This window comes from Oryctolagus cuniculus, chromosome 10 (genome assembly GCF_964237555.1).
Source record: "Oryctolagus cuniculus chromosome 10, mOryCun1.1, whole genome shotgun sequence".
NCBI classification, from domain to species: Eukaryota; Metazoa; Chordata; class Mammalia; order Lagomorpha; family Leporidae; genus Oryctolagus; species Oryctolagus cuniculus.
The window spans coordinates 53,393,750-53,419,913 of NC_091441.1; the positions used below are offsets into that span (position 1 = coordinate 53,393,750).

General features: G+C 45.4%; 1 protein-coding gene across 10 annotated transcripts in view; it reads left to right on the top strand.

Moving 5' to 3' along the window:
• The first annotated feature begins 5,788 nt into the window (after positions 1-5,788).
• Positions 5,789-26,164, top strand: part of OSBPL1A (oxysterol binding protein like 1A) — a 231,010-nt gene continuing 210,634 nt past the window's right edge. For all 10 annotated transcript variants that reach the window (XM_070050377.1, XM_051851325.2, XM_070050375.1 and 7 more), the window contains exons 1-2: positions 5,789-5,927; positions 21,420-21,542. Coding sequence is in view for 5 of the 10 variants with exons in the window: in XM_051851325.2 (XP_051707285.2) it covers positions 21,422-21,542 (121 nt within the window). In the remaining 5 variants the exon portion in view is untranslated. The remainder of the gene's footprint in view (positions 5,928-21,419; positions 21,543-26,164) is intronic.

Sequence of the window (26,164 nt, forward strand, 5' to 3'; positions counted from 1 at the left end):
GTACCTAACCAGGCCATAGCAGAGAGCTGGATTGGAAGTGGAGCAGCCAGGACTCAAACCGGCCCCCATATGGGATGCAGGCACTGCAGGCGGTGGCTTTACCCGCTAAGCCACAGTGCCGGCCCCCTGACTGATCCAGTTCTGATGCAGCTGCCTGCTAATGTGCCTGGGAAAGCAGAAGATAGCCCAAGTGCTTGGGCCTCTGCCACTCACATGGGATACATTGATGATGCTCCTGGCTTTGGCTTGCCCCAAGCCTGGCTTTTGCAACCATTTGGGGAGTGAACCAGCAGACAGAAGATCTCTCTCTCTCTCTCTCTCTCTCTCTTTAAAAAAGAAAAGAAGTGGAGCTGGTTCTTGACCTTTGCCTCTCCAACACGGGATGCAGTGTTGCAAGCACCATCTTAACTGCTAAGCCAAATGCCTGCCACCTAAACTACATGTTTTATATTGTCTTACCTGCACTACAGCAGATTAAGTCCTTGAAGACAATGAGTGTTATTAGATTTACCTTTCATCTTTCACTAGGCCTAAAACATTGCCTCTTACAGGTGTATCCACTCACATAATAATGTCATTACTCAGTTAACATCCATTTATTGATCAATGAAGTGATGTATTAACAAGGAATAACAAATTCTATGCCCTGGTACAACTTTATATGTCTGGTCTTCTTTCCATTGATAATCCTGTACAACAGCAGACATTTATGGATGATTCAGAAACCTTTTCCTAACCCTGAGCTCTTGCCTGAAGTATACTCTCATAGTTTTAGATTCTCACTGAATCACTTAAATTTACTATGTTGGGGGCTGGCATTGTGGCACAACAGATTAAACCACAGCCTGTGGTGCCAGCATTCCATATGGGCACTGGTTCAAGACCTGGCTGCTCCATTTTCAATCTAGCTCCCTGCTAATGCACCCTCTCCCCCTCCCTCTCCCTCTCGCCCCTCCCTCTCTCCCCCTGGCCATTTGGGGAGTGAGCCAGCAGAAGGAAAATGTCTCCCCCTCCCTCCCTCTCCCCCTCTCTCTTCCCCTCTTTCTCCCTCTCACCCCCCCCCCATAACTCTGCCTTTCAAATAAATAGAGAAAGAAAGAGGGGGCCAGCGCTGTGGCTCACTTGGTTAATCCTCCGCCTGCGGCGCTGGCATCCCATATGGGTGCTGGGTTCCAGTCCTGGTTGCTCCTCTTCCAGTCTAGCTCTCTGCTGTGGCCCGGGAAGGCAGTGGAAGATGGTCCAGGTGCTTGGGCCCCTGCACCCGTATGGGAGACCACAAAGAAGCACCTGGCTCCTGGCTTCGGATGAGTGTAGCTTGGCTGCAGCAGCCATTTTGGGGGGTTGAACCAATAAAGGAAGACCTTTCTCTCTGTCTCTCTGTCTCTCTCTCTCACAGAGAAAGAGAAGGGCAAAAGAGATTGGCTGAGGCTTCCAAGAAGGGTTGGGGTAGCTGTCCGGAACTCTGTCTGATCAATTACAGATGGAAAATTAAGGAATGTTCATGATGAATAGAGCTAGGAGCTATAGGCTGAGCTAGAAATGTCACCCAAGGAACCCATGCCTCACGGGAAAAGTATGAATCTTTGTCTCTCAACTTTGCCTCTTCTGAAGAAAGACAAAAGGATAGGGCCGGCGCCGCAGCTCACTAGGCTAATCCTCCGCCTAGCGGCGCCGGCACACCGGGTTCTAGCCCCGGTCGGGGCGCCGGATTCTGTCCCGGTTGCCCCTCTTCCAGGCTAGCCCTCTGCTGTGGCCAGGGAGTGCAGTGGAGGATGGCCCAGGTGCTTGGGCCCTGCACCCCATGGGAGACCAGGAAAAGCACCTGGCTCCTGGCTCCTGCCATCGGATCAGCGCGGTGCGCCGGCCGCAGCGCGCCGGCCGCGGTGGCCATTGGAGGGTGAACCAACGGCAAAGGAAGACCTTTCTCTCTGTCTCTCTCTCTCACTGTCCACTCTGCCTGTCAAAAAAAATAAAAAAATAAATAAATAAATAAATAAAAAAGGATAGGAAAACAAAAATCATGGAGCATATTGTTTCTCCGCAGGGGCACCCTGGAGATGCTGTAGGCTGGTTTCTCCTGCCCAGCTCCCAGGAAGAGCCTTACTGCAGCCTGTGCCAGTCAATTGCCAGCTGTTTGGTGTCTGTGCAACACATTCCCTGTTTGTTTAAGTTAGCCAGTGTTAATGCTTGTTGCTTGAAACTAAGAAACTCCACATAGGGGTTCTTTCTCAACTGTTCATGTGGGGAGCCAACAAAAGCAATCAGTGGTGGAAAGCAGTTGCTTAGATAACTGTGTGTTACCTCCTAGGAGGAGAGGCAGGTACAGAATTAAATATAGATCAAATGAATTTCCTTTTAAAGACTTATTTATTTGAAAGGCAGATAGACAGAGAGAGGAGGAAAAAGAGATCTTCCAACTACTAGTTCACTTCTCAAATGGCCTCAACAGCCAGGGCTTGGCCAGGCTGGAGCCAGGAGACTGGAACTCTACCAGGTCTCCCATGTGTGTGACAGGGGCCCAAGCACTTGGGCTATCTTTCACACTTTCCTAGGCACGTTATCTGAGAGCCAGATTGGAAGCAGAGCAGCCAGGACTCACACAGTTGCTCTGATGTGGGATGTTGGTGATGGTGGCTTAACCTGCTGTGCCACAGTGCCAGCACCTAGATCAAAAGAATTTAATATCTTAAAATGTACCAACTCATTTCTGTTATTAAATAAACTGGGTATAATGGCACAGATGACACAAAATTTTAGAAAGCTTTTAAGAGAAAATTTCTCACTGATCTACAGTTTGATGGTCTGGAGTTAATAATGACCGCAAAGTACATAATATACAGGTATAGGGTCTGGTTAATTTCCCCCAAGTCAACAATTTATCTGGGTTTGCCTGATGACATTTGACCTACTTTTCAGCATTCCATGCAGTAATTACCCAAAGCTCTCCCCAATGTCTCAGTCCATAAAATCCTTCTCTTAATAAGACTTAACAAGCCTTCCTGCACCACTTCACAGTCTCATTGGCACCAGGGCGTGCTTTTAAAACATGCAACGTGCCAACGGCATCCTGGGGTGTCTCAGGCTGGAGGCAAAACTGCAGGGACACAAACATCACGTACTGTCATGTGAGCAGAATCATGTTTGGGAGGGACCACTGGGATGTTGGGAGGGAAGAGTGGTAGAGTGGTGTGGGCTCCCCAAATTCCTGAGACAACCAGAAGAACCTAGGCTGAATCCAGCCTGATCCAGGCCATGGGCAATTGTGATAAAGTCCTTCCTGGTCTGCAGCAACCTGGCTGGAGTCTAGCAGGCATGGGAAGGGCAGGACAAGGGTGAGTTACTTCTAAATCCCCTTCCCGCCCTTCTATAGCCTCCTTTTCGACTCCTCCTTACATACATTGAAGATAGGCATTCCTACTGTAACATGCTTCATTTGCAAAGTTAAAATATCTACTGTACTATGAAGGAAAACATTTATTGATTCCAGAGGTCCTATTTCTGTTAAGCATCTCTCAGAATGGAGCCTGGCACAACTGAGGACAATACAGTGATCACTTTGTTATTCTAGAACAAAAATGACCAATATGGTAACTGCTTGCCATATGTGGCTGTTTAAGGGGCAGGCATTTGGTTCTATAGTTAAGACTCCACTTGGGATGCCTGTATCCCACACTGGAGTGCCTGAGTTTAAGTCCCAACTCTGATTCTGATTCTAGCTCCCTGTTAGTGCACACCCTATGTGGCAGCAAGGTGATGGCTGTTCATCAGGTTGCTGCTACATGTAGGAGACCCAGATGGAGTTCCTTGCCCTTGGTTTTGGCCTGACTGGGTCTCAGCTGTTGTGGGCATTTGGGGAAGTAAACCAGCAGATGGAACACTGGAACACCGCCCCCCACCCACCCACATAACCCCATGCCTTTTAGATATATTGAAAATTTTAAAAATTAACCAAAATGAAACAAATTCAAATTGTTGAGTCATCCAAGCCACATTTCAAGTGCTCAATAGCCACATGTGACTAATGGCTACTGCACCAGACAAGATAGAATTATAGAAAATTTCCATCTGAGGCTGGTGCTGTGACACTGTGGTTTAAGCCACCCCCTGCAATGCAGACATCCCATACAAGTGACGGTTCAGGTCCTGCTTGCTCTGCTTCTGCGCCCGTTCCCTACTAATGTGCCTGGGAAAGTAGCAGATGGCCCAAGTGCTTGGGCCCTTTACTACCTGCGTGGAAGACACTGATGAAGTTTCTAGCTCCTGGCTTCAGCCTGGCCCAGTCTTGGCAGTTGTAGCTATTTGAGGATGGCCCAGTGGATAGAAGATCTCTCCCTTCTTTCTCTCTCTTTCTGTAACTCTGCCTTTCAAATAAATAAATACATATTAAACAAAACAAAATACTTCCAGCATTGCAGTAAGTTCTATAGGGCAGTGATGTTCTAAAATAGTTGAGTTCTTTTACACTTTTATTGTGTACTAGCCAAAAGTGCCAAGGGGCTATTTTTTCCTTGATATTCGTTATGTACATATCAAAGAAAACCCTGTTAAAATATAGCACAATCATCCTACTGGGATTGGAACCTGTCTCATTAGTAATTGTAACAATTAATACTGCAGCTTCCTATTGGGGAACCTGTTTTTCGTTTACTAATTGAAAAAGGGAGTGGCAAAGTAAAAGCCATGAATTTCGCTAATTCAGTCATCAGAGTGAGGATGAAGACTGCCATGGGACCACGGAGAAAATCATTTATTTCAGCTGTGAAGATGGCGCAGCAACCTTTAGACAAAACAAGCCTGAGGGTTCTTCTTTCCAAGGCAAACACAGCTACTGTAATTACCACATGTTTTGGAGCTCAAGTATTGTTAGTTAAGTGCCTAATTTATGAATAAAAGATGATTTATGAATAAAAGATGATGCTAGCCTGGGATACACAAGCGAGACTGCTTTTATTTTCCAAAGACATCAATCTAAAATACCTGCCACGTGACGTGTCACAGGTAGTGCAATGGCCAATTGGCCTATTTTAAGTTCTCTGTTTCTCAACTAAAAAAAGAACTTGAATTAACAAGAAAAAAAAACTACAGTGCTTTTAAAAATGATACCTATTAGCTTTCCACTGAAAGTTAATTGTACATATTGAGTACATTTGGACAACTCAAGAAATGAGAAAAAATCCATGTGCTTGTTATTCCTCCTTTCTTGTTAGGCAGAAATCTTTAAAAAGCTGTAAAAATCGAATCTTTACACAGGGACACTGTGCTAACTTCTCCACCTACTGTGCATCCAAGCTGAACAAGGGGCATCAATGCAAAACAGAAAAAAATCTGGGTAGCTGGATTATATATTTGTTTAATAACGAATTTCCAGAATATTAAGCCAGTATTTTCATTTGCTTCAGCTGGGGGGAGGGGGAGGGACAGGAAGGTCGTTCCTCTCCCCAACAAGCGCAGCTCTTCGGTGCGCTCCAAGTAGGGTCGGCGACTTCTTCCTCTCGGGATGAGGTTGGAGAAGCCCAGAGGTTTAGGCTCATCAAAGTAGCTGCGGCCGAAAACTGAAACGGGCGTGGCCGGCCCAGGACCAATAGGAGCGGCGCAAGGGCGGGGCGTGCCTGGCCGGGGGTGTGGCCCCGCGCGCCAGTCACGTGTCGGGCCGGGCGCCAACAAACTCGGAAGGCGGACGCGCGCGCGCGCTGCTGGAGCCAGCGGCTGGGGAGGGGCGGTGACGCCTCGCTGAGCGGGCCACCTCACGCCACCCGGTTCTGGGCACCCGGACGCTGGAGACCGTCGTTGCGCAGGGCCCCTGGGTATTCGGGGGAGTGCCAGCGAGAGTCGGCGACGGCCGCTTCCTCGGCGTGGGGCGGGTAGAAGTGAAGCGTGAGCTCGTGGCCCCCGCCTCAGGAGCCCCGGGAGCCCGAGTGGCCGCGTAGGTCAGTTTCCCGCGGCGGACGTCCGCCGGAGTCCCGGGCCAGGACTCGGGCCCGCGTGGTGCTCGGGGAGGTCCTCCGCGCCCGCTGGGGGGTGGGCGCCCGCCTCCCGGGCGGCTCCGCCACGCTGGGCTTCTCGGTGGCCGCGGGCCGCCGCAGCGCCGTGGCAGGTCGCGGGAAGCCGCAGAACGACGGCGTCTCTCGCTCGCACTCGGGGTGCCGCGACTTCCCGCGCCGCACGCCGCACCTGCCGAGGCTGCCGCCGCGGGCTCGCAGTACTTCTGGTGTGCGCGTCCTAACTTTTAGCTTCTTTGTGACAAGAGGAGGGCTGATGCACGATGGGAGTCACGCGTCGCTCATGTGACCGGGTTCACTGTGCATCGTGTGGTCGGCTCAGTGAGCGTGGAAGAGTAGGGAGGGGGATTCAGAAACCATAGCCGAGCCAGATGCACTGTAGGGACGGGAGCGGTTCGCTTACCTCGCGGCGCTGATGAGCACCAGGGGGTGTCGTGATTCAGTTAGGCTTAGTTTGCAGGGGTCAGACTTGTCTTTATGAGGCAGAAGGTTGCAAGGATGAACTGTTGGCAGGGTGGCGTGAAGTTCTACAAGGCTGCCTGGATGTTGCAAGTGAAGCGATTAAGTTTCTGTCTCTAGTGGATAATAAAGTCGACTTTAAAACAAGGGAAAACTTCAGTATTTGCACCTTAGAAGATGCATTATGAATATCGAGTTTGGAGCATCTCTTGTTTACTCAGTGTTACGGAAAAATACTTTTATTGTTTTGAGGGCTATGGGTGTTCGTATTGTGATATTATTTTTTGCGGCACGGTAGTAGGTGTAAATTTGGAATTCTTCAGCCAAGATTGTAAATCTCACAAAATCCACTTAATTCTGAACTGCTAGGTGGGCTCTAGCTACAATCTACGGAGGGAAAAAACTGGAGAAAGTTCAGTAACATTTTTTTAAAATTTAACTTTTTAATTTCTTCCAGGCAGAGCAACTTTTGCGCAGCATTGAGCCATTGGTATTCAGTTAGTTAACTGCCTCAAGTTGAGTAGATCAACTTAAAACTGTTGTAGCTCAGCATAGGATTTTGTGAGCATCCTTTTTCCTAGGACACTTGCTAAATGTCTCCTTGTAAATCAGAGATTTGTTGTGGGTGGCTGAGCTTTGTGGAGGCTGTTCATTTTTGCAGGTGCAATTCTCGCAGTACTTAAGACCGGTGACTCAGAACAGCCAGGGGTATTATTTCTATAAAAATGTTCCTTCCCCACCATGTTTTGTTTCCCTAAAACAAAGGGAAATGTGCTGTTTAAGAACCAACAACTGAGCAGAAGAATACAGCCAGTTTCTTTTGAGTAATAACGTGGTGCAACGTATTGTTAGTATTTTTGTGGGAGACCATGGATTTGGACCAGGTGCCTTTGCTGGGCCTAACAGACCAGAACAGTATAGAATTTAATCACAATAAACTGAAGTTGGTTGCAGAAGGCCTTGTAGCCCATTGACTGATTAGGCTGTAAACCACTCTTTACACTGTAACAAACTGCCTGACTGGGCTGCAGGCAGTAAGTTGCACTGTCTCAGTGGCTTGCTTTTGTTGGTTGGTTTTTTCAGAACTCTTCTTGTCCTGGGAGCTGCCCAATTTTCAAATCATTTTGGTTTTGCATTGCTTTAATAAAGTCTTCTAAATATAATTGTTCTAAGGAATGTTCTTTTTAACAGCATAAAGTAGATTTTCACTTGTGGCTGTATTTTACTTCGAGATATATCTGTATATTTGATTGTGATACTTTAAAGGTGGCAAATTCTTACCTCAGCATTTTCAGAAGCTGAGCTTTTAATGTATATTTTCACAGAGAAAACTAGTGAAAGTCATCTTAATAAGGTGAGGAGAGAGTAAGATAGCAAGTGTGAGCATCTGGGAATTTTGGGGGGCCTTGGCAGTTCTTTAAAGCTGGGCCTGATGGCAACCAACTTTATTAACAACCTAACAAATTCTTTGCAGTTCCTAGAAAGAGGACAGGGCTTAACAGTGTAAGTTCTAGCTTTTATCAACAGTTCAGTGGTGAAGTTTGAGAAGAGATGGGCATGCATTCTGTACAGTGTGTATTCATGATTGTGATATTCTAAGTAGCTTATATGACCTTGAGCCCTAGAAGTGAGGGATTTTTTTCTCACATGACCTCTCCCTCTACTACTCTATGGGTACTGTCAGCATTCAAGGACTGTGTGACATGGGCAAGGATGAGAAATAGTCCCAGTGCTCTTAGGAAGAGGATGACTAGTTTACTGAATTTATCTTTCTTTTTTTATTATTCATTAGCCTGCAAGTAGAAAATTACGTTTAGTGAATTAACTGTTCTGTACATTTTCCTACCATGTTACAATGGAAAGTAACCACATGATTTTCCTTTTGTTTTTAAACTTTCCCATTCAAGAGAAATGTCTGTAATCCTAACTGGTCAGTATTATACATTGTTTTAATTCAGTTTGAAAGATAATTTTCACATGAAGTAATCAAAAGGGGAAAATTTAAAATTCATTTTTTCTAAAATTTAAGGATTTTTATCATTAAAAGGTGACAACCTGCTTTTTTAGTGTTTTAGTTACTAAAGCTTGTCTATCAAGTTGTAGACTTCTCTTTCCTTATACCTGCCCTGTTTTGAAGCAGTAGTTAAATTTTTAGAATAGATCTAGTGGAAACTGAAATCCAGTGCATGTAATGGTTCTTTCTTGAGTATTGAATCAGATAAAATTCTAGCACTTAAATAATTCATAAGACAAAGCCATGAAGCTTATTTAACTTGCACCAGTTTTAACAAACATTGGAAGATAAAATGATAAATACTCGGTGAAAGGCCTACTTTGTTAAGTCTGTTTGGCATCCCATCAGTGTGGGTGTGTGACACATATGAGTAGCAGAAGGCAGTGTAAATGGGTCAGATATAACCATATCTGAGCAATAATATGAGATGGGCATTTTGCAGCAGCTTCAGTGGTTTACAGGCTGTGCAATGATAACAGTTTTAGCCATATTCTATCTCCTCCAGAGGAGAGCAGTGCACAAATGGAAAGTTAATGGAAAGTTTCACTGAATTGAGAGCGAAGCAATTTTAAATATTTTTATAACTGAAAATGACACAGGTGAGTGTTTGCTAAAGAAGATTTTATAATTTGCTGAGTTTTTTTTTTTTTTTTTTTTTTTTTTTTTTTTTTTTTTTAGATTTACTTATTTAATACATGGAGTGCAGAGAGAGATCTTCCATTTGCTGTTTCACACCCTAAATGGCAACAACGGCTGGGGCTGAGCCAGGCTGAAACAAAGAGCCAGCAGCTTCATCCAGGTCTCCCACCTGGGTAGCAGAGGAGCAAGCTCTTAGGCCATCGTGATGCTGACATTTCAGGCTGCAGCTTTTCCTGCTACCACCGCAAACCACAATGCCAGCTCCAGTTTGCCATGTTGGATCTCTCTCTTCAGTTAGTTTTTTTTTTTTTTTTTTTTTAAGGTTTACGTTATGGAACTAGTGATATGGTGTGGTGGGTTAAACTGCTGTCTGCAGCACTGGTATCTCATATGGTTCGTGTCCTGGCTGTACCACTTTCAATCCAGCTACCTGCTAATGCGCCTGGGAAAGCAGCAGAGGATGGACCAAGTCCTTGGGCCCCTGCACCCACGTGGGAGACCTGGATGAAGCTCCTGGCTTCAGCCTGGCCCAGCCCTGACTGTTGGCAGGCATTTAGGGAGTGAACCGGCAGATGGAAGGTCTCTCTTTCTCTAATTCTGACTTTCAAATAAATCTTTTTTTTTTTTTTTTTTTTTTTTTGACAGGCAGAGTGGACAGAGAGAGACAGAGAGAAAGGTCTTCCTTTTTCCGTTGGTTCACCCCACAATGGCCGCTGCAGCCAGCGCACCGCAGTGATCTGAAGCCAGGAGCCAGGTGCTTCTCCTGGTCTCCCATGCGGGTGCAGGGCCCAAGCACTTGGGCCATCCTCCACTGCACTCCTGGGCCACAGCAAAGAGCTAGACAGGAAGAGGGGCAACCGGGACAGAATCCGGTGCCCCGACTGGGACTAGAACCCAGGGTACTGGCTCCGCAGGTGGAGGATTAGCCTATTGAGCCGCGGCGCTGGCCCAAATAAATAAATCTTTAAAAATTATTTGTATTATTTATTTGAAAGGTAGAGTGATAGAGACTTAGCGTCATCTGCTGGTTCACTTCCCAAATGGCTGCAGTGGTGCTGGGCCAGGCTGAAGCCATGAGCCTGGAACTGCATCCGGGTCTGCCACGTGGTTCAGGGACCCAAGGATTTAGAACATCCTTTGCTGCTTTTCCAGGTGCATTAGCAGGGAGCTGGATTGGAATTGGAGTACCCAGTACTAGACTCCAGTGCTCATATGGGTTGTTGAAGTCTCAGGTGGTGGCTCAACCTGCTGTGCCACAATGCAGGCCCTAGAAAAGTTTCTTAAGGTGAGGTGATCAAACCATAATTTAGATTCAACATCCTCAGCGCTCATGAAGGATCAATAACCAGAAACGGTTGTCCTGCATTTTAGAAGCTGAATGGAATTTTATTTTACCCTTTGATTAGAAGTTCTACATTCTGGGTGTGGCTGTATTGTCATACACTTGGCAAATAACGTTACTTTAGTGCTCTTCAGTTTTTCCTGATCTGGGTTAAATATGGATTTGTCTACCAATATTGAATTTTTAAAAAAGATTTAAATTATTTGAGTGAGCGAGGGAGATCTTTGATCTACTGGTTCACTTCCCAGATGGCCGCAATAGCCAGGGCTGCGCCAGGTGGAAACCAGGAGGCTGGAGCTTCTTCTGGGTCTTCCCCGTGAATGGCAGTGGCCCAAGCACTTGGGCCCTTTATTGCCGCTCTTCCCAGAACCGGTCAGCAGGGAGCTGGATTGGAAGCAGAGCAGCTGGGACATGAACCAGCTTCACAGGCAACAACTTCACCTACTGTGCCAGAGTGCTGGCCTGGCAGTGTTGAATTTCTTTTCTTTCTTTCCTTTTATTTTATTTTATTATTTTTTTATTTTTTGGCAGGCAGAGTGGATAGTGAGAGAGAGAGAGACAGAGAGAAGGTCTTCCTTTGCCGCTGGTTCACCCTCCAATGGCTGCCGCGGCAGGAGCCAGGTGCTTCTCCTGGTTTCCCATGGGGTGCAGGGCCCAAGCACTTGGGCCATCCTCCTGTGTACTCCCGGGCCACAGCAGAGAGCGCTGTGGCCGGCGCACCGCGCTGATCTTATGGCAGGAGCCAAGTGCTTCTCCTGGTCTCGCATGGGGTGCAGGGCCCAAGGACTTGGGCCATCCTCCACTGCACTTCCCTGGCCACAGCAGAGAGCTGGCCTGGAAGAGGGGCAGCTGGGACAGAATCCGGCGCCCCGACCGGGACTAGAACCTGGTGTGCCGGCGCCGCAAGGCGGAGGATTAGCCTATTGAGCCACGGTGCCGGCCCAATTTATTTTAAAGTCAGAGTTAGAGAGAGGAGAGGCAGAGAGAGAGAAGTCTTCCATCCAATGATTCACTCTCCGATTGGCCGCAACACCCAGAGCTGTGCTTATCCGAAGCCAGGAACCAGGAGCTTCTTCCGGGTCTCCCACATGGGTGCAGGGGCCCAAGGACTTGGGCCATCTTCTACTGCTTTCCCAGGCCATAGCAGAGAGCTGGATCAGGAGAGGAGCAGCTGAGACTAGAATCGGCACCCATATAGGATGCCAGCACTTCAGGCCAGGGCATTAACCTGCTGTGCCACAGCGCTGGCCCCAGTGTTGAATTTCTAAAGCAAAGAAATTTACTTGTGTTTTCATAAATGTTATATATAAATGAGAATTTTTAAATATTCATGGGAAATGGAATTAAACGTTTATTTTGGTGCAAAAAAATTTTTGAAATTCATGCATCTTTTTTAATACATACTTTCCATCAACTTTTTCAAGACCTCTGCTGTATACATGTGTGTGTGTATATAGACATGTATGTTATATTAAAGAATTTACTGGCTGGTGCCGCGGCTTAACAGGCTAATCCTCCGCCTGCGGCGCCAGCACACCGGTTCTGCGCTGGATTCTGTCCCCGTTGCCCCTCTTCCAGGCCAGCTCTCTGCTGTGGCCCGGGAGTGCAGTGGAGGATGGCCCAAGTGCTTGGGCCCTGCATCCCATGGGAGACCAGGAGAAACACCTGGCTCCTGGCTTCGGATCAGCTCGATGCGCGGGCTGCAAGGCACCGGCCGTGGCGGCCATTGGAGGCAACTGCAAAAGGAAGACCTTTCTGTCTGTCTGTCTCTGTCCACTCTGCCTGTCAAAAAGAAAAAAAATTTTACTGATTGCTGTGAGCTAATGAGATTTGCTTCAAAAATTAATTTTCTTGGGATGGGTGTTTGGCCTAGTGGCTAAGACATTGGTCAGGGTGCCTACATTCCATATCTGAGTTTAAATCCTGGCTCCACCCTGGATTCTAGCTTCCAGCTAAGATACATCCTGGGAAGCAGAGGGTGACAGCTCAAGTGATTGAATCCTTCTGCTTGAGTGCTCAGCTTCAGCCTGACTCAACCTCAACTGTTGTTGTCTCTCTTCCTCTCAAATAATAAGATAAATTTTTCTTCCCATTGTTGTGGTTTTACAGTTTTGTTTTAGTTAATCTCTTTAAAAGCATTTCAGTTGAGAAGTGGAGAAAGAATATGACCTTAAAAAATTGTTTTTTGAGATGGTGTGTGCATTCATGCTCCCATCCACTGGTTCACTCCCCAGATACCTGCCATTGCCAAGGGTGACACCAGAAACCTGCAGTCCACTCCAGGTCTCCTGCATGGGTGGCAGGAATCCAGTTACTTGAGCCATCCCCTCTGCTCTCAAGGTCTTCACTTTGACTGGATTGAAAAGCCAAATGAATACAGTGCTGATTAAAGAAGAGAAGAACATCGAAGTTTTATTAACTTTGGGAGTTTTCACAGGAGACTGAAGGTTGAGGAAATGACTAAAACAAGATGCTTTTTTTTAGGCAAAAATAAGTTGGTGAAGGAATGACAGGACACATGGCTCTCTGTGCTAGAGTAGTAAGTTGGATGTCCTGAAGATATTTACGGTGGGGGGGGGGGTGCTGTAAAAGCTAGATAAGAGTCACATGAGGAGTTTGCTTATTCAGTTTGTTAAAGCATCAGTTACCAGTCTGGTGATGAAGGCTGTTTTCTTGCTTTACTATTGGGTGGCTTGATGATATAAAAGGCCAAATGGCCCTCTCTACAGTTATAGGTCCCAAGGTGATTGCAGCTTGAAATCCTATACCAATTCAAGATATCTTGAGGTGGCAGATCCTTAACTTCTTGAATACGATAGCTGTCCTTTTGTGTCTGGTCTGTTTCATTCAGCATGTGTTCAGGGCTCATCCCTGTTCTAGCATGTGTCAGAATTGCCTTTCTTTTTAAAGATGCTGTGATATTCTGATGTATGTATATGTGAATAAAGCGTTTTGTTTCTGTTCATTTGTCAGTGGACATTTGGGTTGCCTCTTCCTTAGGTATTCTGATTAATACTGCTGTGAACATGGATGTACAAATATCTGTTTGACTCCTTGCTTTCAATTCTTTTGGGTCTATGCCCAGATGTAGAATTGCTGGTTTGTGTGGTAATTCTATGTTGGACTTTCGTGTGTGTGGAACTATCATATTTCTTTAAAACAGCTGGTTCTTACATAGTTTTGTTTGTTTTCATTTTATTTGAAAGAGAAAGAAAGATATCTTCTGTCCACTGGTTCACTTCCCAGATACCTGCAGCTGGGCAGGCCAAAGTCAGGAACTCAGAACTCAGTCTGGGTCTTCTACATGAGTGTCGGGGGCCCAAATACTAGAGCCACCATCAGCTGCCTCTCATGGTTTGTTAGTAAGGAACACAGCCATGATTTGAGCCCAGGAATCTGAGATGATATGTGGATGTCCCAAGCAGCATCTTATTGTGCCTAATGCCTGTCCCACCTACCATACTGTCTTGGTATTTACAATGTATAGGAATGTGATACATGTAAGACTAGGTAGATGTAGCCCAAATGTCTTTGAATTTTAGCTTTTCATTCCTAAAAGAAGGTAGATCACTAAATATTTTGAGTTGCTGGTACTCTGGTGAATTAGTTTTGATTTCCCTATGAACTTTCTGCTTTGATTCTATAGGTTCTCTTTAAAGAAAAGTAGTAGTTCAAATTATAAAATAATAGATCCCTGAACAAATTAACAAATCATGATTACCCTTTAGTTACAAATTTTAAAGTTTGTGTTAAGATCTAAGAATTGCTGAGACCACAGGACTTCCTATTAAACTTACCTGCTACATTAAATTAGGACTTGATGGCACAGACTGAGGTGGTGCCACCCCTTGACACCAGTTTATATAAATCGATGTTTATAGGAAAACAAAATGTAGATTTGCTTTCCACAAAAGAAATTAGAAGCTTAGCTTTCCCAAGTGGACCTTGGAGAAAAGGAAACATTAAGCAAAAATGGATTCTAATCTCCCAGTGTTTTAAGCTCAAAATATTATTAGCTCCTTCAAAGTTTTCATGGCCACTAAAATCTTTTTATTTCAAAAGCAGAAACTGGAGTTATATGAATTTGTAGAGATGCTGAAAACTGTCCACAAAAGAAATCATTAACAATAGGATGTTCACTGGTAGAATATGGCTCAAGTCCATTCTGACTGGTTGTCTTAATGATGGTTTGCCTTTCTTTGGCGTTCAACATAAGAGACAAAGTCCTATTCTGTAATAAGCATTCGTGAGTTGAAAGGATATATATTTTTAAAGATTTATTTGATTATTTACTTCAAAAACAGAATTATACAAACACATGTGAGAGATTGATTAATTGATCCATCATTTGATTGATTGATTGGAATACTCTGGTTCACTCCCCAAATGGCTGCTAGGCTGGACCAGGATGAAGCCAAGAGCCTGGATCTCTATCTGGGTCTCCCACGTGGTGTCAGGGGACCAAGTACTTGAGCCATCTTCAGCTGCCTTCCCAGGTGCATTGGCAGAGAGCTGGATCAGAACTGGAACAGCCAGGATTTTCACTGGTGCTCATATGGGATGCTGGCATCCCATTGCCCTGCAACACTGACCCCTCAAAAAGATGTTTTTAAAAAATTTGTTCAACATGGGAATTTGGAAAAGTCTTTTGTATTTTTCTTCCTAAAAGTAGCCTTTACTCATGGAAATTACTTATAGAGAGGCATCAAGTTAATCAAAACTGTTGTAATCCTAAATCTTTGTGTAGTTTTGAACAGTTCTCCCTTCTTTGGTATTTTGTTTCCCATGGCATATTGGAAATATTACTTATATGTCACTTGGTAGAGGTGCACCTTTTGTAAGGCAGTGCCTATAGGTCTTCCTATAGGGAGATTCTATTGCTTTGATCTCAAAGAATTGAGTTCCCATCCGTCTGTCCTGTTAACTGATAACTAATTGCCTCCTGTGTTCTAGGCAGCTTGCTAGGCACTAGGAATCTAAGGGGGATGTATTTGATATGGGGCCCTAGTTCTAAGTGAGTTTACAATATGGTCTAGGAACAAAGAAATGACTACCCGAGTACTTGCAGACTGACATACTGTGTCCAGTGCCATGAGGGTTTACCAAGGAGCTTTAGTTTGTACTGAGATTGGAGAGGGCCAGTCAGATTTCTTTCTATAAGTATGTATAATAAATTATGTGTTCAGTGCCCCACAATATTTGTAAGTTCTCCTAGTGTAAGGCATGGTTTGTTTTATTACTTGTCATTAAAGTTCAGAACAAAGCCTACATTTTGGCTGGCCTTTAAGTGTCTATGGGTTCATCTCCTTGTGTGATATTAGAGAAGGGGAGGGTGATGCTGGCCTTGGTAGTGGGCAGGAAACTATCCCTTCCTGTGAATGTCATGTTGAACACCTGCCCAGCCCTTGCTGGTTGCACAGCTACCGGAATGCTCCTCCAAGGAATAAAGCTTCAGGTACTAATGGCAATTTTAAATACTCAGGTCTGCATATACAGCAGGGGACTTCTGTTATGATGGTTCTTAAATGAGAGAAGAAATAGTAATGAATGTTATTTAAGATTTACTTATTTGAAAGGCTGAGTGATAGACAGAAATATTCTATCCACTGATTAACTCCCCAAATGGCCACAATGGTGGGTTAAATCAGGCTGCACCTGGGATCTTGGAACCCCAACCAGATTTGCATGTGGGTGGCAGGGGCCTAAGTTCTTGGGTCATTATCTGCTGCCTTCCCAGGCACATTATCTGTGAGCTGGATGAGAAGCCAAGCAGGTAGGACTCGAACCAGCATTCCAATATGGGATGCTGGTGTTGCAAGCAGCAGCTTAACCCACTGCACCACAACACTGGCCCCTATCATCACACATTAAACCCATTCATAATTTTATTATAAGGAGTAACCACTGTTATCATCTGATGATTTTTTCCACTCTTTATTTGTGATTATATAGAGATTATATTATATGGAAACCATCCGAGCTAACTCTGTATTGTAATTTCATACTTTGAGAAATTCTTCTGTGGTATTGGTAATGGTTTTATAGGATCCAGTTATGTGAACAAACTTTCATTATGGACCTTTGATTTTTTTTTTTTTTGCTTCATGATTAATACAATGATTGTAAGTATTGTCAGATTGTTTAAATGATTAGTCAAATGTTTTATTACTTTAGTAAGTGTACATGTGAATGAATGGAGAGGTGATTCATAGAAAAGCTCATCAGCAAGCCCTGTGGGGAAAGGGCATTGTGGTCACAGTTAGATGAAGTCTTCTAGAAAAATTTCCTCTGAAAAGGAGTCTGTGGCTGAGAGTCTGGGTTTGGCTGCCCTCAGACTTTTGAGAGCCCTTTCCAGGGGGAAGTCGGTGAGCAAGGCCTTGAGTTAGCACTGGGAACAGGCTTGACCCAGTGTAGTTGTTTGAAGAGGCTGTGACAGAGCCCAGGTCTGGGCTGCTCAGTGGCAGGCATCTGTCAGGAGACTAGGCTGGTCTTTATTTTGTGCTTCTAGCTCACAGAGGCTCACAACCTCTCGTGCTGCAGTGTAGGTAGGAGCAGGATACTTGTTTGGGCTGAAATGAGCACTTTTAGCTCATGAGGAAGCAAAAGCACAGAGGGCAGAAACCTGACTATGTGTAGGCCAGACACACCGCGTAGGACAAGATACAGACCAGGCACAGAGCTGCACTTCAGGTAGTTCCCTTTGCTCTGGGGATTCCCTTTCTTTCCTGTTTCCCGTATCTTCCCCTTTCTTGGTCTCTGAATTTGCAGCCATATCCTTTGGTGTTTTTCTGTGAAATAATGTTTGGGAAGTAAATTTTCATTCTGACATATCTAGAAATGTCTTTACCCCCTGCTTTTGGTTGGCTAGTTATTGAACTTTGGGCTGAAAATTATTTCTCACCAGAACTTTCGATTACTGCGTTATTGTGTGTGTGTGTGTGTTTTGACAGGCAGAGTTAGATAGTGAGAGAGAGACAGAGAGAAAGGTCTTCCTTTTGCCGTTGGTTCACCCCCCAAATGGCTGCTACAGCTGGCGCGCTGCACCAATCTGAAGCCAGGAGACAGGTGCTTCTTCCTGGTCTCCCATGCGGGTGCAGGGCCCAAGCACTTGGGCCATCGTCCACTGCCTTCCTGGGCCACAGCAGAGAGCTGGACTGGAAGAGGAGCAACTGGGACAGAATCCAGCGCCCCGACTGGGACTAGAACCCAGGGTGCTGGCGCCGTAGGCGGAGGATTAGCCAAGTGAGCCATGGCGCCGGCTGCCTTATTATGTTTTAGCTACCACAATTGTCAATGAGAAATCAATCTTTCTGATTCCTGCTTACTTGTTTAACATTTGTTCTTTTGGTTTTTTTTTTCTGGAAGCTTATAGAATCTTCTTTGTCTCCAGAGTTCTAAAATTTCATGATGTGTTTTGGTGGGATCTCTTGTCTGCAACTGGAAAATTTCCCCAGTTGTTGGGTTCTCATTAGACATTTCAATTTTATGAAGTTTTATTGAATTATTTGTGTTTCCTGTCTGATTTCTGTATTTTCTTGTTCTATAATTTATGTTGTTTGGATGTTTGATCCCCTGGACTAGTCCTCTTTTTTTTTTTTTTTTTATTTTTTGACAGGGAGAGTGGACAGTGAGAGAGAGAGACAGAGAGAAAGGTCTTCCTTTGCTGTTGGTTCACCCTCCAATGGCCACCACAGCCGGCGCGCTGCGGCTGGCGCGCTGTGGCCGGCGCACCGCGCTGATCTTATGGCAGGAGCCAAGTGCTTCTCCTGGTCTCGCATGGGGTGCAGGGCCCAAGGACTTGGGCCATCCTCCACTGCACTCCCTGGCCACAGCAGAGAGCTGGCCTGGAAGAGGGGCAACCGGGACAGAATCCGACGCCCCGACCGGGACTAGAACTGGTGTGCCGGTGCCGCAAGGCCGAGGATTAGCCTAGTGAGCCATGTCGCCAGCCTGACATTGTTTTTGATTTGCCTTTCATGTTTTAGAGGCTTTATTCAGGTGCCTTGTTGTCCTGTGCTACTGGCCCTTGAAGAGCAGGAGGAAATGGAATCTTGGAAAGTAGGTAGCTCTATTGACTACAAACTTCAATGTTAAGATTCATCTGGTTTGGGGCCAGGGCTGTGGCGTAGCGGGTGAAGCCGCCACCTGCAGAGCTGGCATCCCATATGGGCTGAGTCACAGCTGCTCCATTTCCAATCCAGCTCTCTGCTATGGCCTGGGAAAGCAGTGGAAGATGGCCCAAGTCCTTGGGCCCCTGCACCCATGTGGGAGACCAGAAGAAGCTCCTGGCTTCAGATCGGCGCAGCTCTGGCTGTTGTGGTCAATTGGGTAGTGAACCAGCAGATGAAAGACCTCTCTCTTCTCTCTTTGTGTAACTCTGACTTTCAAATAAAAAAATCTTTAAAAAATTTATCTGGTTTGGCCATTTGCTTGTGGAATATATTCTGGTATCTTTGTGAAATATATTCTCCTTTAGGGAATATAACTAGCTAAGCCTCCTCCTAAGGAGTAGATAGAGTCTAGCTTTCCAGCATAATGAATATTGATCAGGGGATCCTGGAGTTTACTCTAAATGATCTGCAATTTTTTGAAACTGTGCCTTCAACTCTGCCATCCATTCTCCAACCTGTAGACAACTCTCTTGGCCTCTCTAGAAGATGTATTTAACTTGTTCAGTGTTGATGGAGTTGTTCCTAGCTTTTCTGTTATTGCAAATGTAATTTTCATGAACATGCTGATAATCTTGTGTAGAGGTTTCTATAGGATAGACTCTTGGATGTAGAGCTGCCTGGATGAAGTAAATGGTGTGTATATATTTTGGTATTGCCAGATTGTTGCCTGTCCCCGGCGACATGCAATGGATTATATGTGTTTATATTCATATTAGCAGCTTATAGGAGTGAATATTTCCTGTCTATTTCAGCATTTGGTTTTATTTTTTAAGACATTTTTTGCTAATTTGGTATGCAAAATAGATACCATTTGCATTTGATTTAATTGCATTCATTTGACTATTAATAAGAAATTGCATTTTGCCTGATAATTGCTTTTCATAATATTTGCCCATTTTGGGGCTGGCACTGTAATATAGCAGGTAAAGCCGCCGCCTGCAGTGTCAGCATCCCATATGGGCGCCGATTCGAGACCCGCTGATCCACTTTTTTTTTTTAATTTTTAAAAAATTTTTTTGACAGGCAGAGTGGACAGTGAGAGAGAGAGACAGAGAGAAAGGTCTTCCTTTTTGCCGTTGGTTCACCCTCCAATGGCCGCTGATCCGATGGCAGGAACCAGGTGCTTATTCTGGTCTCCCATGGGGTTCAGGGCCCAAGCACCTGGGCCATCCTCCTCTGCACTCCCGGGCCACAGCAGAGAGCTGGCCTGGAAGAGGGGCAACCGGGAGAGAATCCGGCGCCCCAACCGGGACTAGAACCTGGTGTGCCGGCGCCGCAAGGCAGAGGATTAGCCTAGTAAGATGCAACGCCAGCCCCCGCTGCTCCACTTTCAAACTAGCTCTCTGCTATGGCCTGGGAAAGCAGTAGAGGTTGGCCCAAGTGTTTGGGCCTCTGTACCCCTATGGGAGATGTGGAAGAAGCTCCTGGCTTTGGATTGGCCCAGCTCCAGCCATTGTGGCCTTTAGGAAGTGAATCAGTGGATGGAAACCTCCCTCTGTCCCCCTGTCCCCCTGTCCCCCTGTCCCCCTCTCCCCCTCTCCCCCTCTATCCCTCTCTCCCTCCCTGCCTCCCTGCCTCCCTGCCTCCCTGTATCTGCCTTTCAAATAAATAAGCTATAAAAAATATTTGCCCATTTTGATGTAAATACTTTAAATTTGCACCTTTTTTAAAAAAGATTTATTTATTTGAAAGAGTTAGAGATTTTCCATCTGCTGGTTCACTCCCCAAATGGCAACAAGGACTGGGTTGGTCTGAAGCCAGGAGCTTCTTTCAGATCTCCCATGTGGGAGCAGTGGCCCAAGGTTTGGGCCTTCCTCCACTATTTTCCTGGGAACATTAGCAGGGAGCTGGATCAGAAGCAGAGCAGCTGAGACCCAAACCCATATGAGCTGTGGGCACTGGAGACAGTGGCTTAACCTGCTACACCATGGTGCCGGCCCCTGAATTTGAAACTTTATCTATTTAATTTGGGCTTGGTAAGATAATATGAGAGAAAACTATTTAAGTATAGTCACTCTAGAGTCCTTAGTTAGAATTTATTTTTTTTTCTATTCAGAGTAGGTTTTTTGGTATTAATGTATTAATGCACATTTTAGTCTTAAAGTATTTCTATGAGAATGCTATGTTTTAACTTGTCTAGTTATTAACACAATGATAAATATTTACATATTTGGTGAGTGTTTCACATACAGAATCTTTTTTTTTTTTTTTTTTTGACAGGCAGAGTAGATAGAGAGACAGAGAGAAAGGTCTTCCTTTTGCTGTTGGTTCACCCTCCAATGGCCACCATGGCTGGCACGCTGTGGCCGGTGCACCGTGCTGATCCGATGGCAGGAGCCAGGTACTTATCCTGGTCTCCCATGGGGTGCAGGGCCCAAGCACCTGGGCCATCCTCCACTGCACTCCCTGGCCACAGCAGAGAGCTGGCCTGGAAGAGGGGCAACCGGGAGAGAGTCCGGCGCCCCGACCGGGACTAGAACCCGGTTTGCCAACGCTGCTAGGTGGAGGATTAACCTATTGAGCCACAGCACCAGCCACATATAGAGTCTTATAGCAGCTCATGAGGTTAGTTGTATTTTGTAAATGAGGAAACTAGGCTTTGAGAAGTTAAGAAACTTGATCTAGAGTACTTCCTTGGTAATAAGGTTAAGGAGTCTTAGGGTTGAGTTCTGGCCCTCTTTTAGTTAGTTCATGTGTTTATCTAGTTAGCTGTAAAGTGAAGATGGTTTTCTTCTTTCTATCTACTATCTAGGTAATATCTAAAAGCTAATTATGCTATTATTTTTTTAATCCAGAAATGAATACCGAAGTGGAACAACAGCTTCTTCATCATGCCAGAAATGGCAACACTGAAGAAGTAAGACAACTGTTGCAAAGCATGGAGAGGAATGCAGCAATTGCTGACATTAATTGCAAAGGTGAGCTTTTAAAATATATATGTATATAACATTTTTAAATGATGGTTTTTTTTCCTTAAAGATTAATTATTTATATGAAAGGCAGAGTTTCAGAAGAGAGGGAGAGACAGAGATCTTCCATTCACTGATTTGCTCCCCAAATGGCTACAAGAAGCCAGGAACCTGGAACTCTATTCAGATCTTCCATGTGGGTGGCAGGGACCTCAGTACTCGCTGTGGCCGGCGCACCACGCTGATCCGATGGCAGGAGCCAGGTACTTATCCTGGTCTCCCATGGGGTTCAGGGCCCAAGCACTTGGGCCATCCTCCTCTGCACTCCCGGGCCACAGCAGAGAGCTGGCCTGGAAGAGGGGCAACCGGGAGAGAATCCGGCGCCCCAACAAGGATTAGAACCTGGTGTGCCGGCGCCGCAAGGCAGAGGATTAGCCTAGTGAGCCGCGGCGCCGGCCCCATCTCCTCTAAATTGACATTCAGGTTTGAAGTGAGCTTTACGGTGTGCTCAGTGCAGGCAAAGGTGACCTCTAGTCTGTGAAGAAGCCTTCATTTGGTCATTGATCCTTGGTTTCTTAGCGTTTCAAAAGCATTTGCAGCTAAGGCAAAACTAAGGTTCAAAGTTGACCCTGGTTTTTCTCTTGGTTTGTCCTGTGATACAGATGTTGTTCCTTGGCTATCTCAAAAGACTGATCTTAGCTCTTTTTGGCTTGGTGTCACCCTGAGCCTCTGTGACACAGGTGCCTCTGGCCCTTGGCCTAGGTTTGCAAGCTCCATTTGGCCACATTCCTGTTGCTGTCTTGGGAGGGTAGTGTGTGGGAACTCAGTGACACATGGGAGCCTGGAACAGCTCTGGTTAGCCAAGTTATCCTTCCCGCTGACTGCACTATGGACTTGATTGTGAAGGATCCACTTTGCAGGTGGGCTCTAGGGTGGGAGGCTGGCTAGGGGATTTTTTCCTAGTATCCCAGATGTATCTTGCCTGTTCTCGGTGTCCTTTCAATTTATCTCACTTTCTGGGCTTAAGATTAGGAGCCATATGCTGATCTTCTGTCTTTTTCTCTCCCACAATCCCTCTACTCCAGGAATTGCAGGCTTAAGGTAGGCATATTTTGTCACCTTTTCTTCCTATCCTAGAGCAGCAAACCAGCAAACTTCATGACTTCCCCCTCAGTGGGGAAGGAGTATTATATAGCAGTATGGGAAAAAACTGATCTAAGTTGCCTGGAAACAAGTAAAGTCTGAGTTTGTTAAAAGGATTTAAAAGTCTCTCCTCATCCTTCCGTAGACACAAGCTCCTAATGTTGACCTCAGGGGTCTATTTTGAATGCCAAAAATATTTGAAAATCCTCCATGACTCTTTTCTGTCTACATGCCCCCCACGCAGTTGCCTCAAGCTAATTAGTGCAAAGTCATCTACTTGTAAATGTAAAAGTGAGAAGCATGTTAATGCATTTTCAAAATTTCACCTCATAACTTGTCAGATTTTGTCTTATGGGTGATTTGAAGGGTTTATGCAGAGGAAAGACATCATGTGGTATCTGACCGAAGGGAAGAGTGAGGGGTAGGCAAGACTGGATGTGAGCACTGTTTCCATGTGTGCAGGTTCTTTCCTGGTATTTCTGGGTTTTCTTTTTTTTTTTTTTCCTTTCAAAATCCTGAGACTATGGCAAGTACTGTTAAGTGTTCTTGCAACAGTTGCTGTGTTCTAAGTATGGGCTTAGTGTCCTATCTTGCTCACGTGAGTCATTCTTGCAAATAAAATAAATATGTATGCATAACATACTTATGAGTGACGTTCCAAGAAATAATGAGTTTCAGCAGAGTAAGTGTTTATGTTGGTAGTCTCAATAGCTCATTCTATGGAATATTATTACTTTACTGGGAAGTCCATAGTTATTCAGATATTACTCAGTAATGTCTGTTAGTGTTTTCCAGTATTTGTTTTCTTTTATTTTCTTTTTATAGATTTATTTATTTGAAAGGCAGCATGACAGGGAGAGACAGAAATCTTTGATTCACTGGTTCATTCCCCCAAATGGCCACAACAGCCAGGCCTGTGCCAGGCTGAAGCCAGGAGCGAGGAACTTCATCCATGTATTCTGTACAGATGGCAGGGGCCCTAGTACTTGGGACCATCATCTGTTGCTTTCCCAGGTTCATTAGCAGGGAACTGCATCAGAAGTGAAGCAGCCAGGACTTGAACCAGTACTCTAGTATGGGTTGCTGGCATCACAAGCTGTGGCTTAACCTGCTGTGCCACAACTGTGGCGGGGTAGGGGTTGCAGAGAGAGGGCTTCATTGTTTTAATATTCTAATTTAGGGCACTGTTCTTTTTTTTATTTAGTAAATATAAATTTCCAAAGTACAGTTTATGGATTACATTGGCTACCCCCCAATAATTTCCCTCCCACTTGCACCCCTCCCATCTCCCGCACCCTCTCCCATTCCATTCACATCAAGATTCATTTTCAATTATCTTTATATACAGAAGATCGATTCAGTATATATTAAGTAAAGATTTCATCAGTTTAGGGCACTGTTCTTTTTATAACTTAACATTTCTTATTCATTGGACACAATTTACTTATTAGAGAGTGAGTGACACAGACAGCAGGCTCTCATTAGCTGGTTCTCTCCCACAAAAGCTTATACTGGCTGGGATGAAGCTGTGAGCCAGGAACATAGTAGTCCAGGTCTCCCTGTGGGTTGCCGAGACTCAGTCACTTGAACCATCACTGCTGCCTTCTGGTGTCTGCATCTCCTTGTTGGTGTGGCGAGCACGGAGCTGGAGTCAGGAGCCAGAGTCATGGAACACAGTTTTTTAAAAAAAATACCTGGGCTGGGGCCAGTGGCGTTGGCTCCCATATCGGCTGAGTCACAGCTGCTCCATTTCCAATCCAGCTCTCTGCTATGGCCTGGGAAAGCAGTGGAAGATGGCTCAGGTCCTTGGGCCCCTGCACCCACATGGGAGACTCAGAGGAGGCTCCTGGCTTTGGATTGGCGCAGCTGTGGCCGTTGTGGTCAATTGGGGAGTGACCTGTCGGATGGAAGACCTCCCTCCCTCTCTCTTTCTCTGCCTCTTCTCTCTCTGTATAACTCTGACTTTCAAATTACTCAATAAATCTTTTTTTTTTTTTTAAAGATACCTGAAAGGATAAAGTAGAGTAAAAGGTGTTTGAAGTACTATAAAAGTAATTTAGGATTTTGAGAATTTTAATTTCTTGATCCAGATTTCCATTTCGAAACATGAAATGTTATGAAACAGTTCAGAAGTTGGTATAAGTTGGACTATTATGGGTTAGATGGTTTTGGAAGCAATGGGAGTGGGGAAAAGTAGATGTAATTAGTATTTGGTGCTAGAATCAATAGAACTCACTTGGAGTGGGACTCAAAAGGAGAAAGTGGCAAAGGTGAAGCTGTGTGGTATGAGAGATAGGGTGTGGGGCCGGCGCTGTGGTGCAGTGGGTTAACACCCTGTCCTGAAGCACCAGCATCCCATATGGGCACTGGTGTGAGACCCAGCTGCTTCACTTCCGATCCAGCTCTCTGCATGGCCTGGGAAAGCAGTAGAAGATGGCCCAGGTCCTTGGACCCCTGCACCCATGTGGGAGACCCAGAGGAGGCTCCTGGCTCCTGGCTTCAGATTGGCGCAGCTCCGGCCGTTGCAGCCGATTGAAGTGTGAATCATCGAATGGAAGACCTCTTCCCCTCCAACCTCTGCCTCTCTGCCTCTCCTCTCTGTGTGTAACTCTGACTTTCAAATAAATAAGTAAATCTTCAAAAAAAAAAAAATAGAAATAGGTGAATAGCAGGACAATCAGTAATGAACACACACAACACACATGGAGGTGTGGGTAGTTTTTGTGTGTGCGTGTGTGTATGTGTGTAATGTGCAGGATGAGTTCAGCTCCATACCTTGTGAACATGTGGTACCCTGTGTCATCCAAACAGAGGTATTTTGGAGACAGTTTTTAAAGTAGTCAGCATGCAAACAAAGCAATGGGAGAGGACCTGAAAAGAACAGTTTTGTGGTTACTGATAATGAAGCAGTCAGAAAACAGAGCTTCCAGATGATACTTGGGAGGAAGTAACAGTGACAGGAGAGAGCAAGACTGTGGCAGCTAGGGAGAGCTGTGGATTATGCTGGGCAGTGATAGAGTGAGGTGGTAGCACTCTCTGGCTGAGGTGTGGCATTGTAACTTGATGGTGCTAAAGTCAGCAGGGTTCCATTTGGCTCTTCTCCATAAGTTAGCAACCTAGGTGTGGTTAAGAAGTGAGCTGTTGTGTTACCAGGCTTTGGTGATTTTTTTAGGCTGCTCTGATAAAAGTAGTGGAGTAAGAACATTGGGGATGTTGATAAAGATAGGTTGACGTGAGGCATGAAGAAATGTGCCCTGGATTAACTGAAGGCAGTGAAGATGGGAAGTATTTACATGTGTGGTGGTGATTAAGGAGCTGAGGGGCTGATCAAGTTAGACAACAGGTCAGGCTATTGCTGCCTGAAAAGCTGGAATGTTGGGGGTCTGGTGCAGGGTCTGGTGCATCTATCTTCCTGACGGCACTCTTGCTCTGATATTGAACATGGGCACAGTTGGTGAAAAAGCAGGGAGGCTGAGAAACTGAGATAG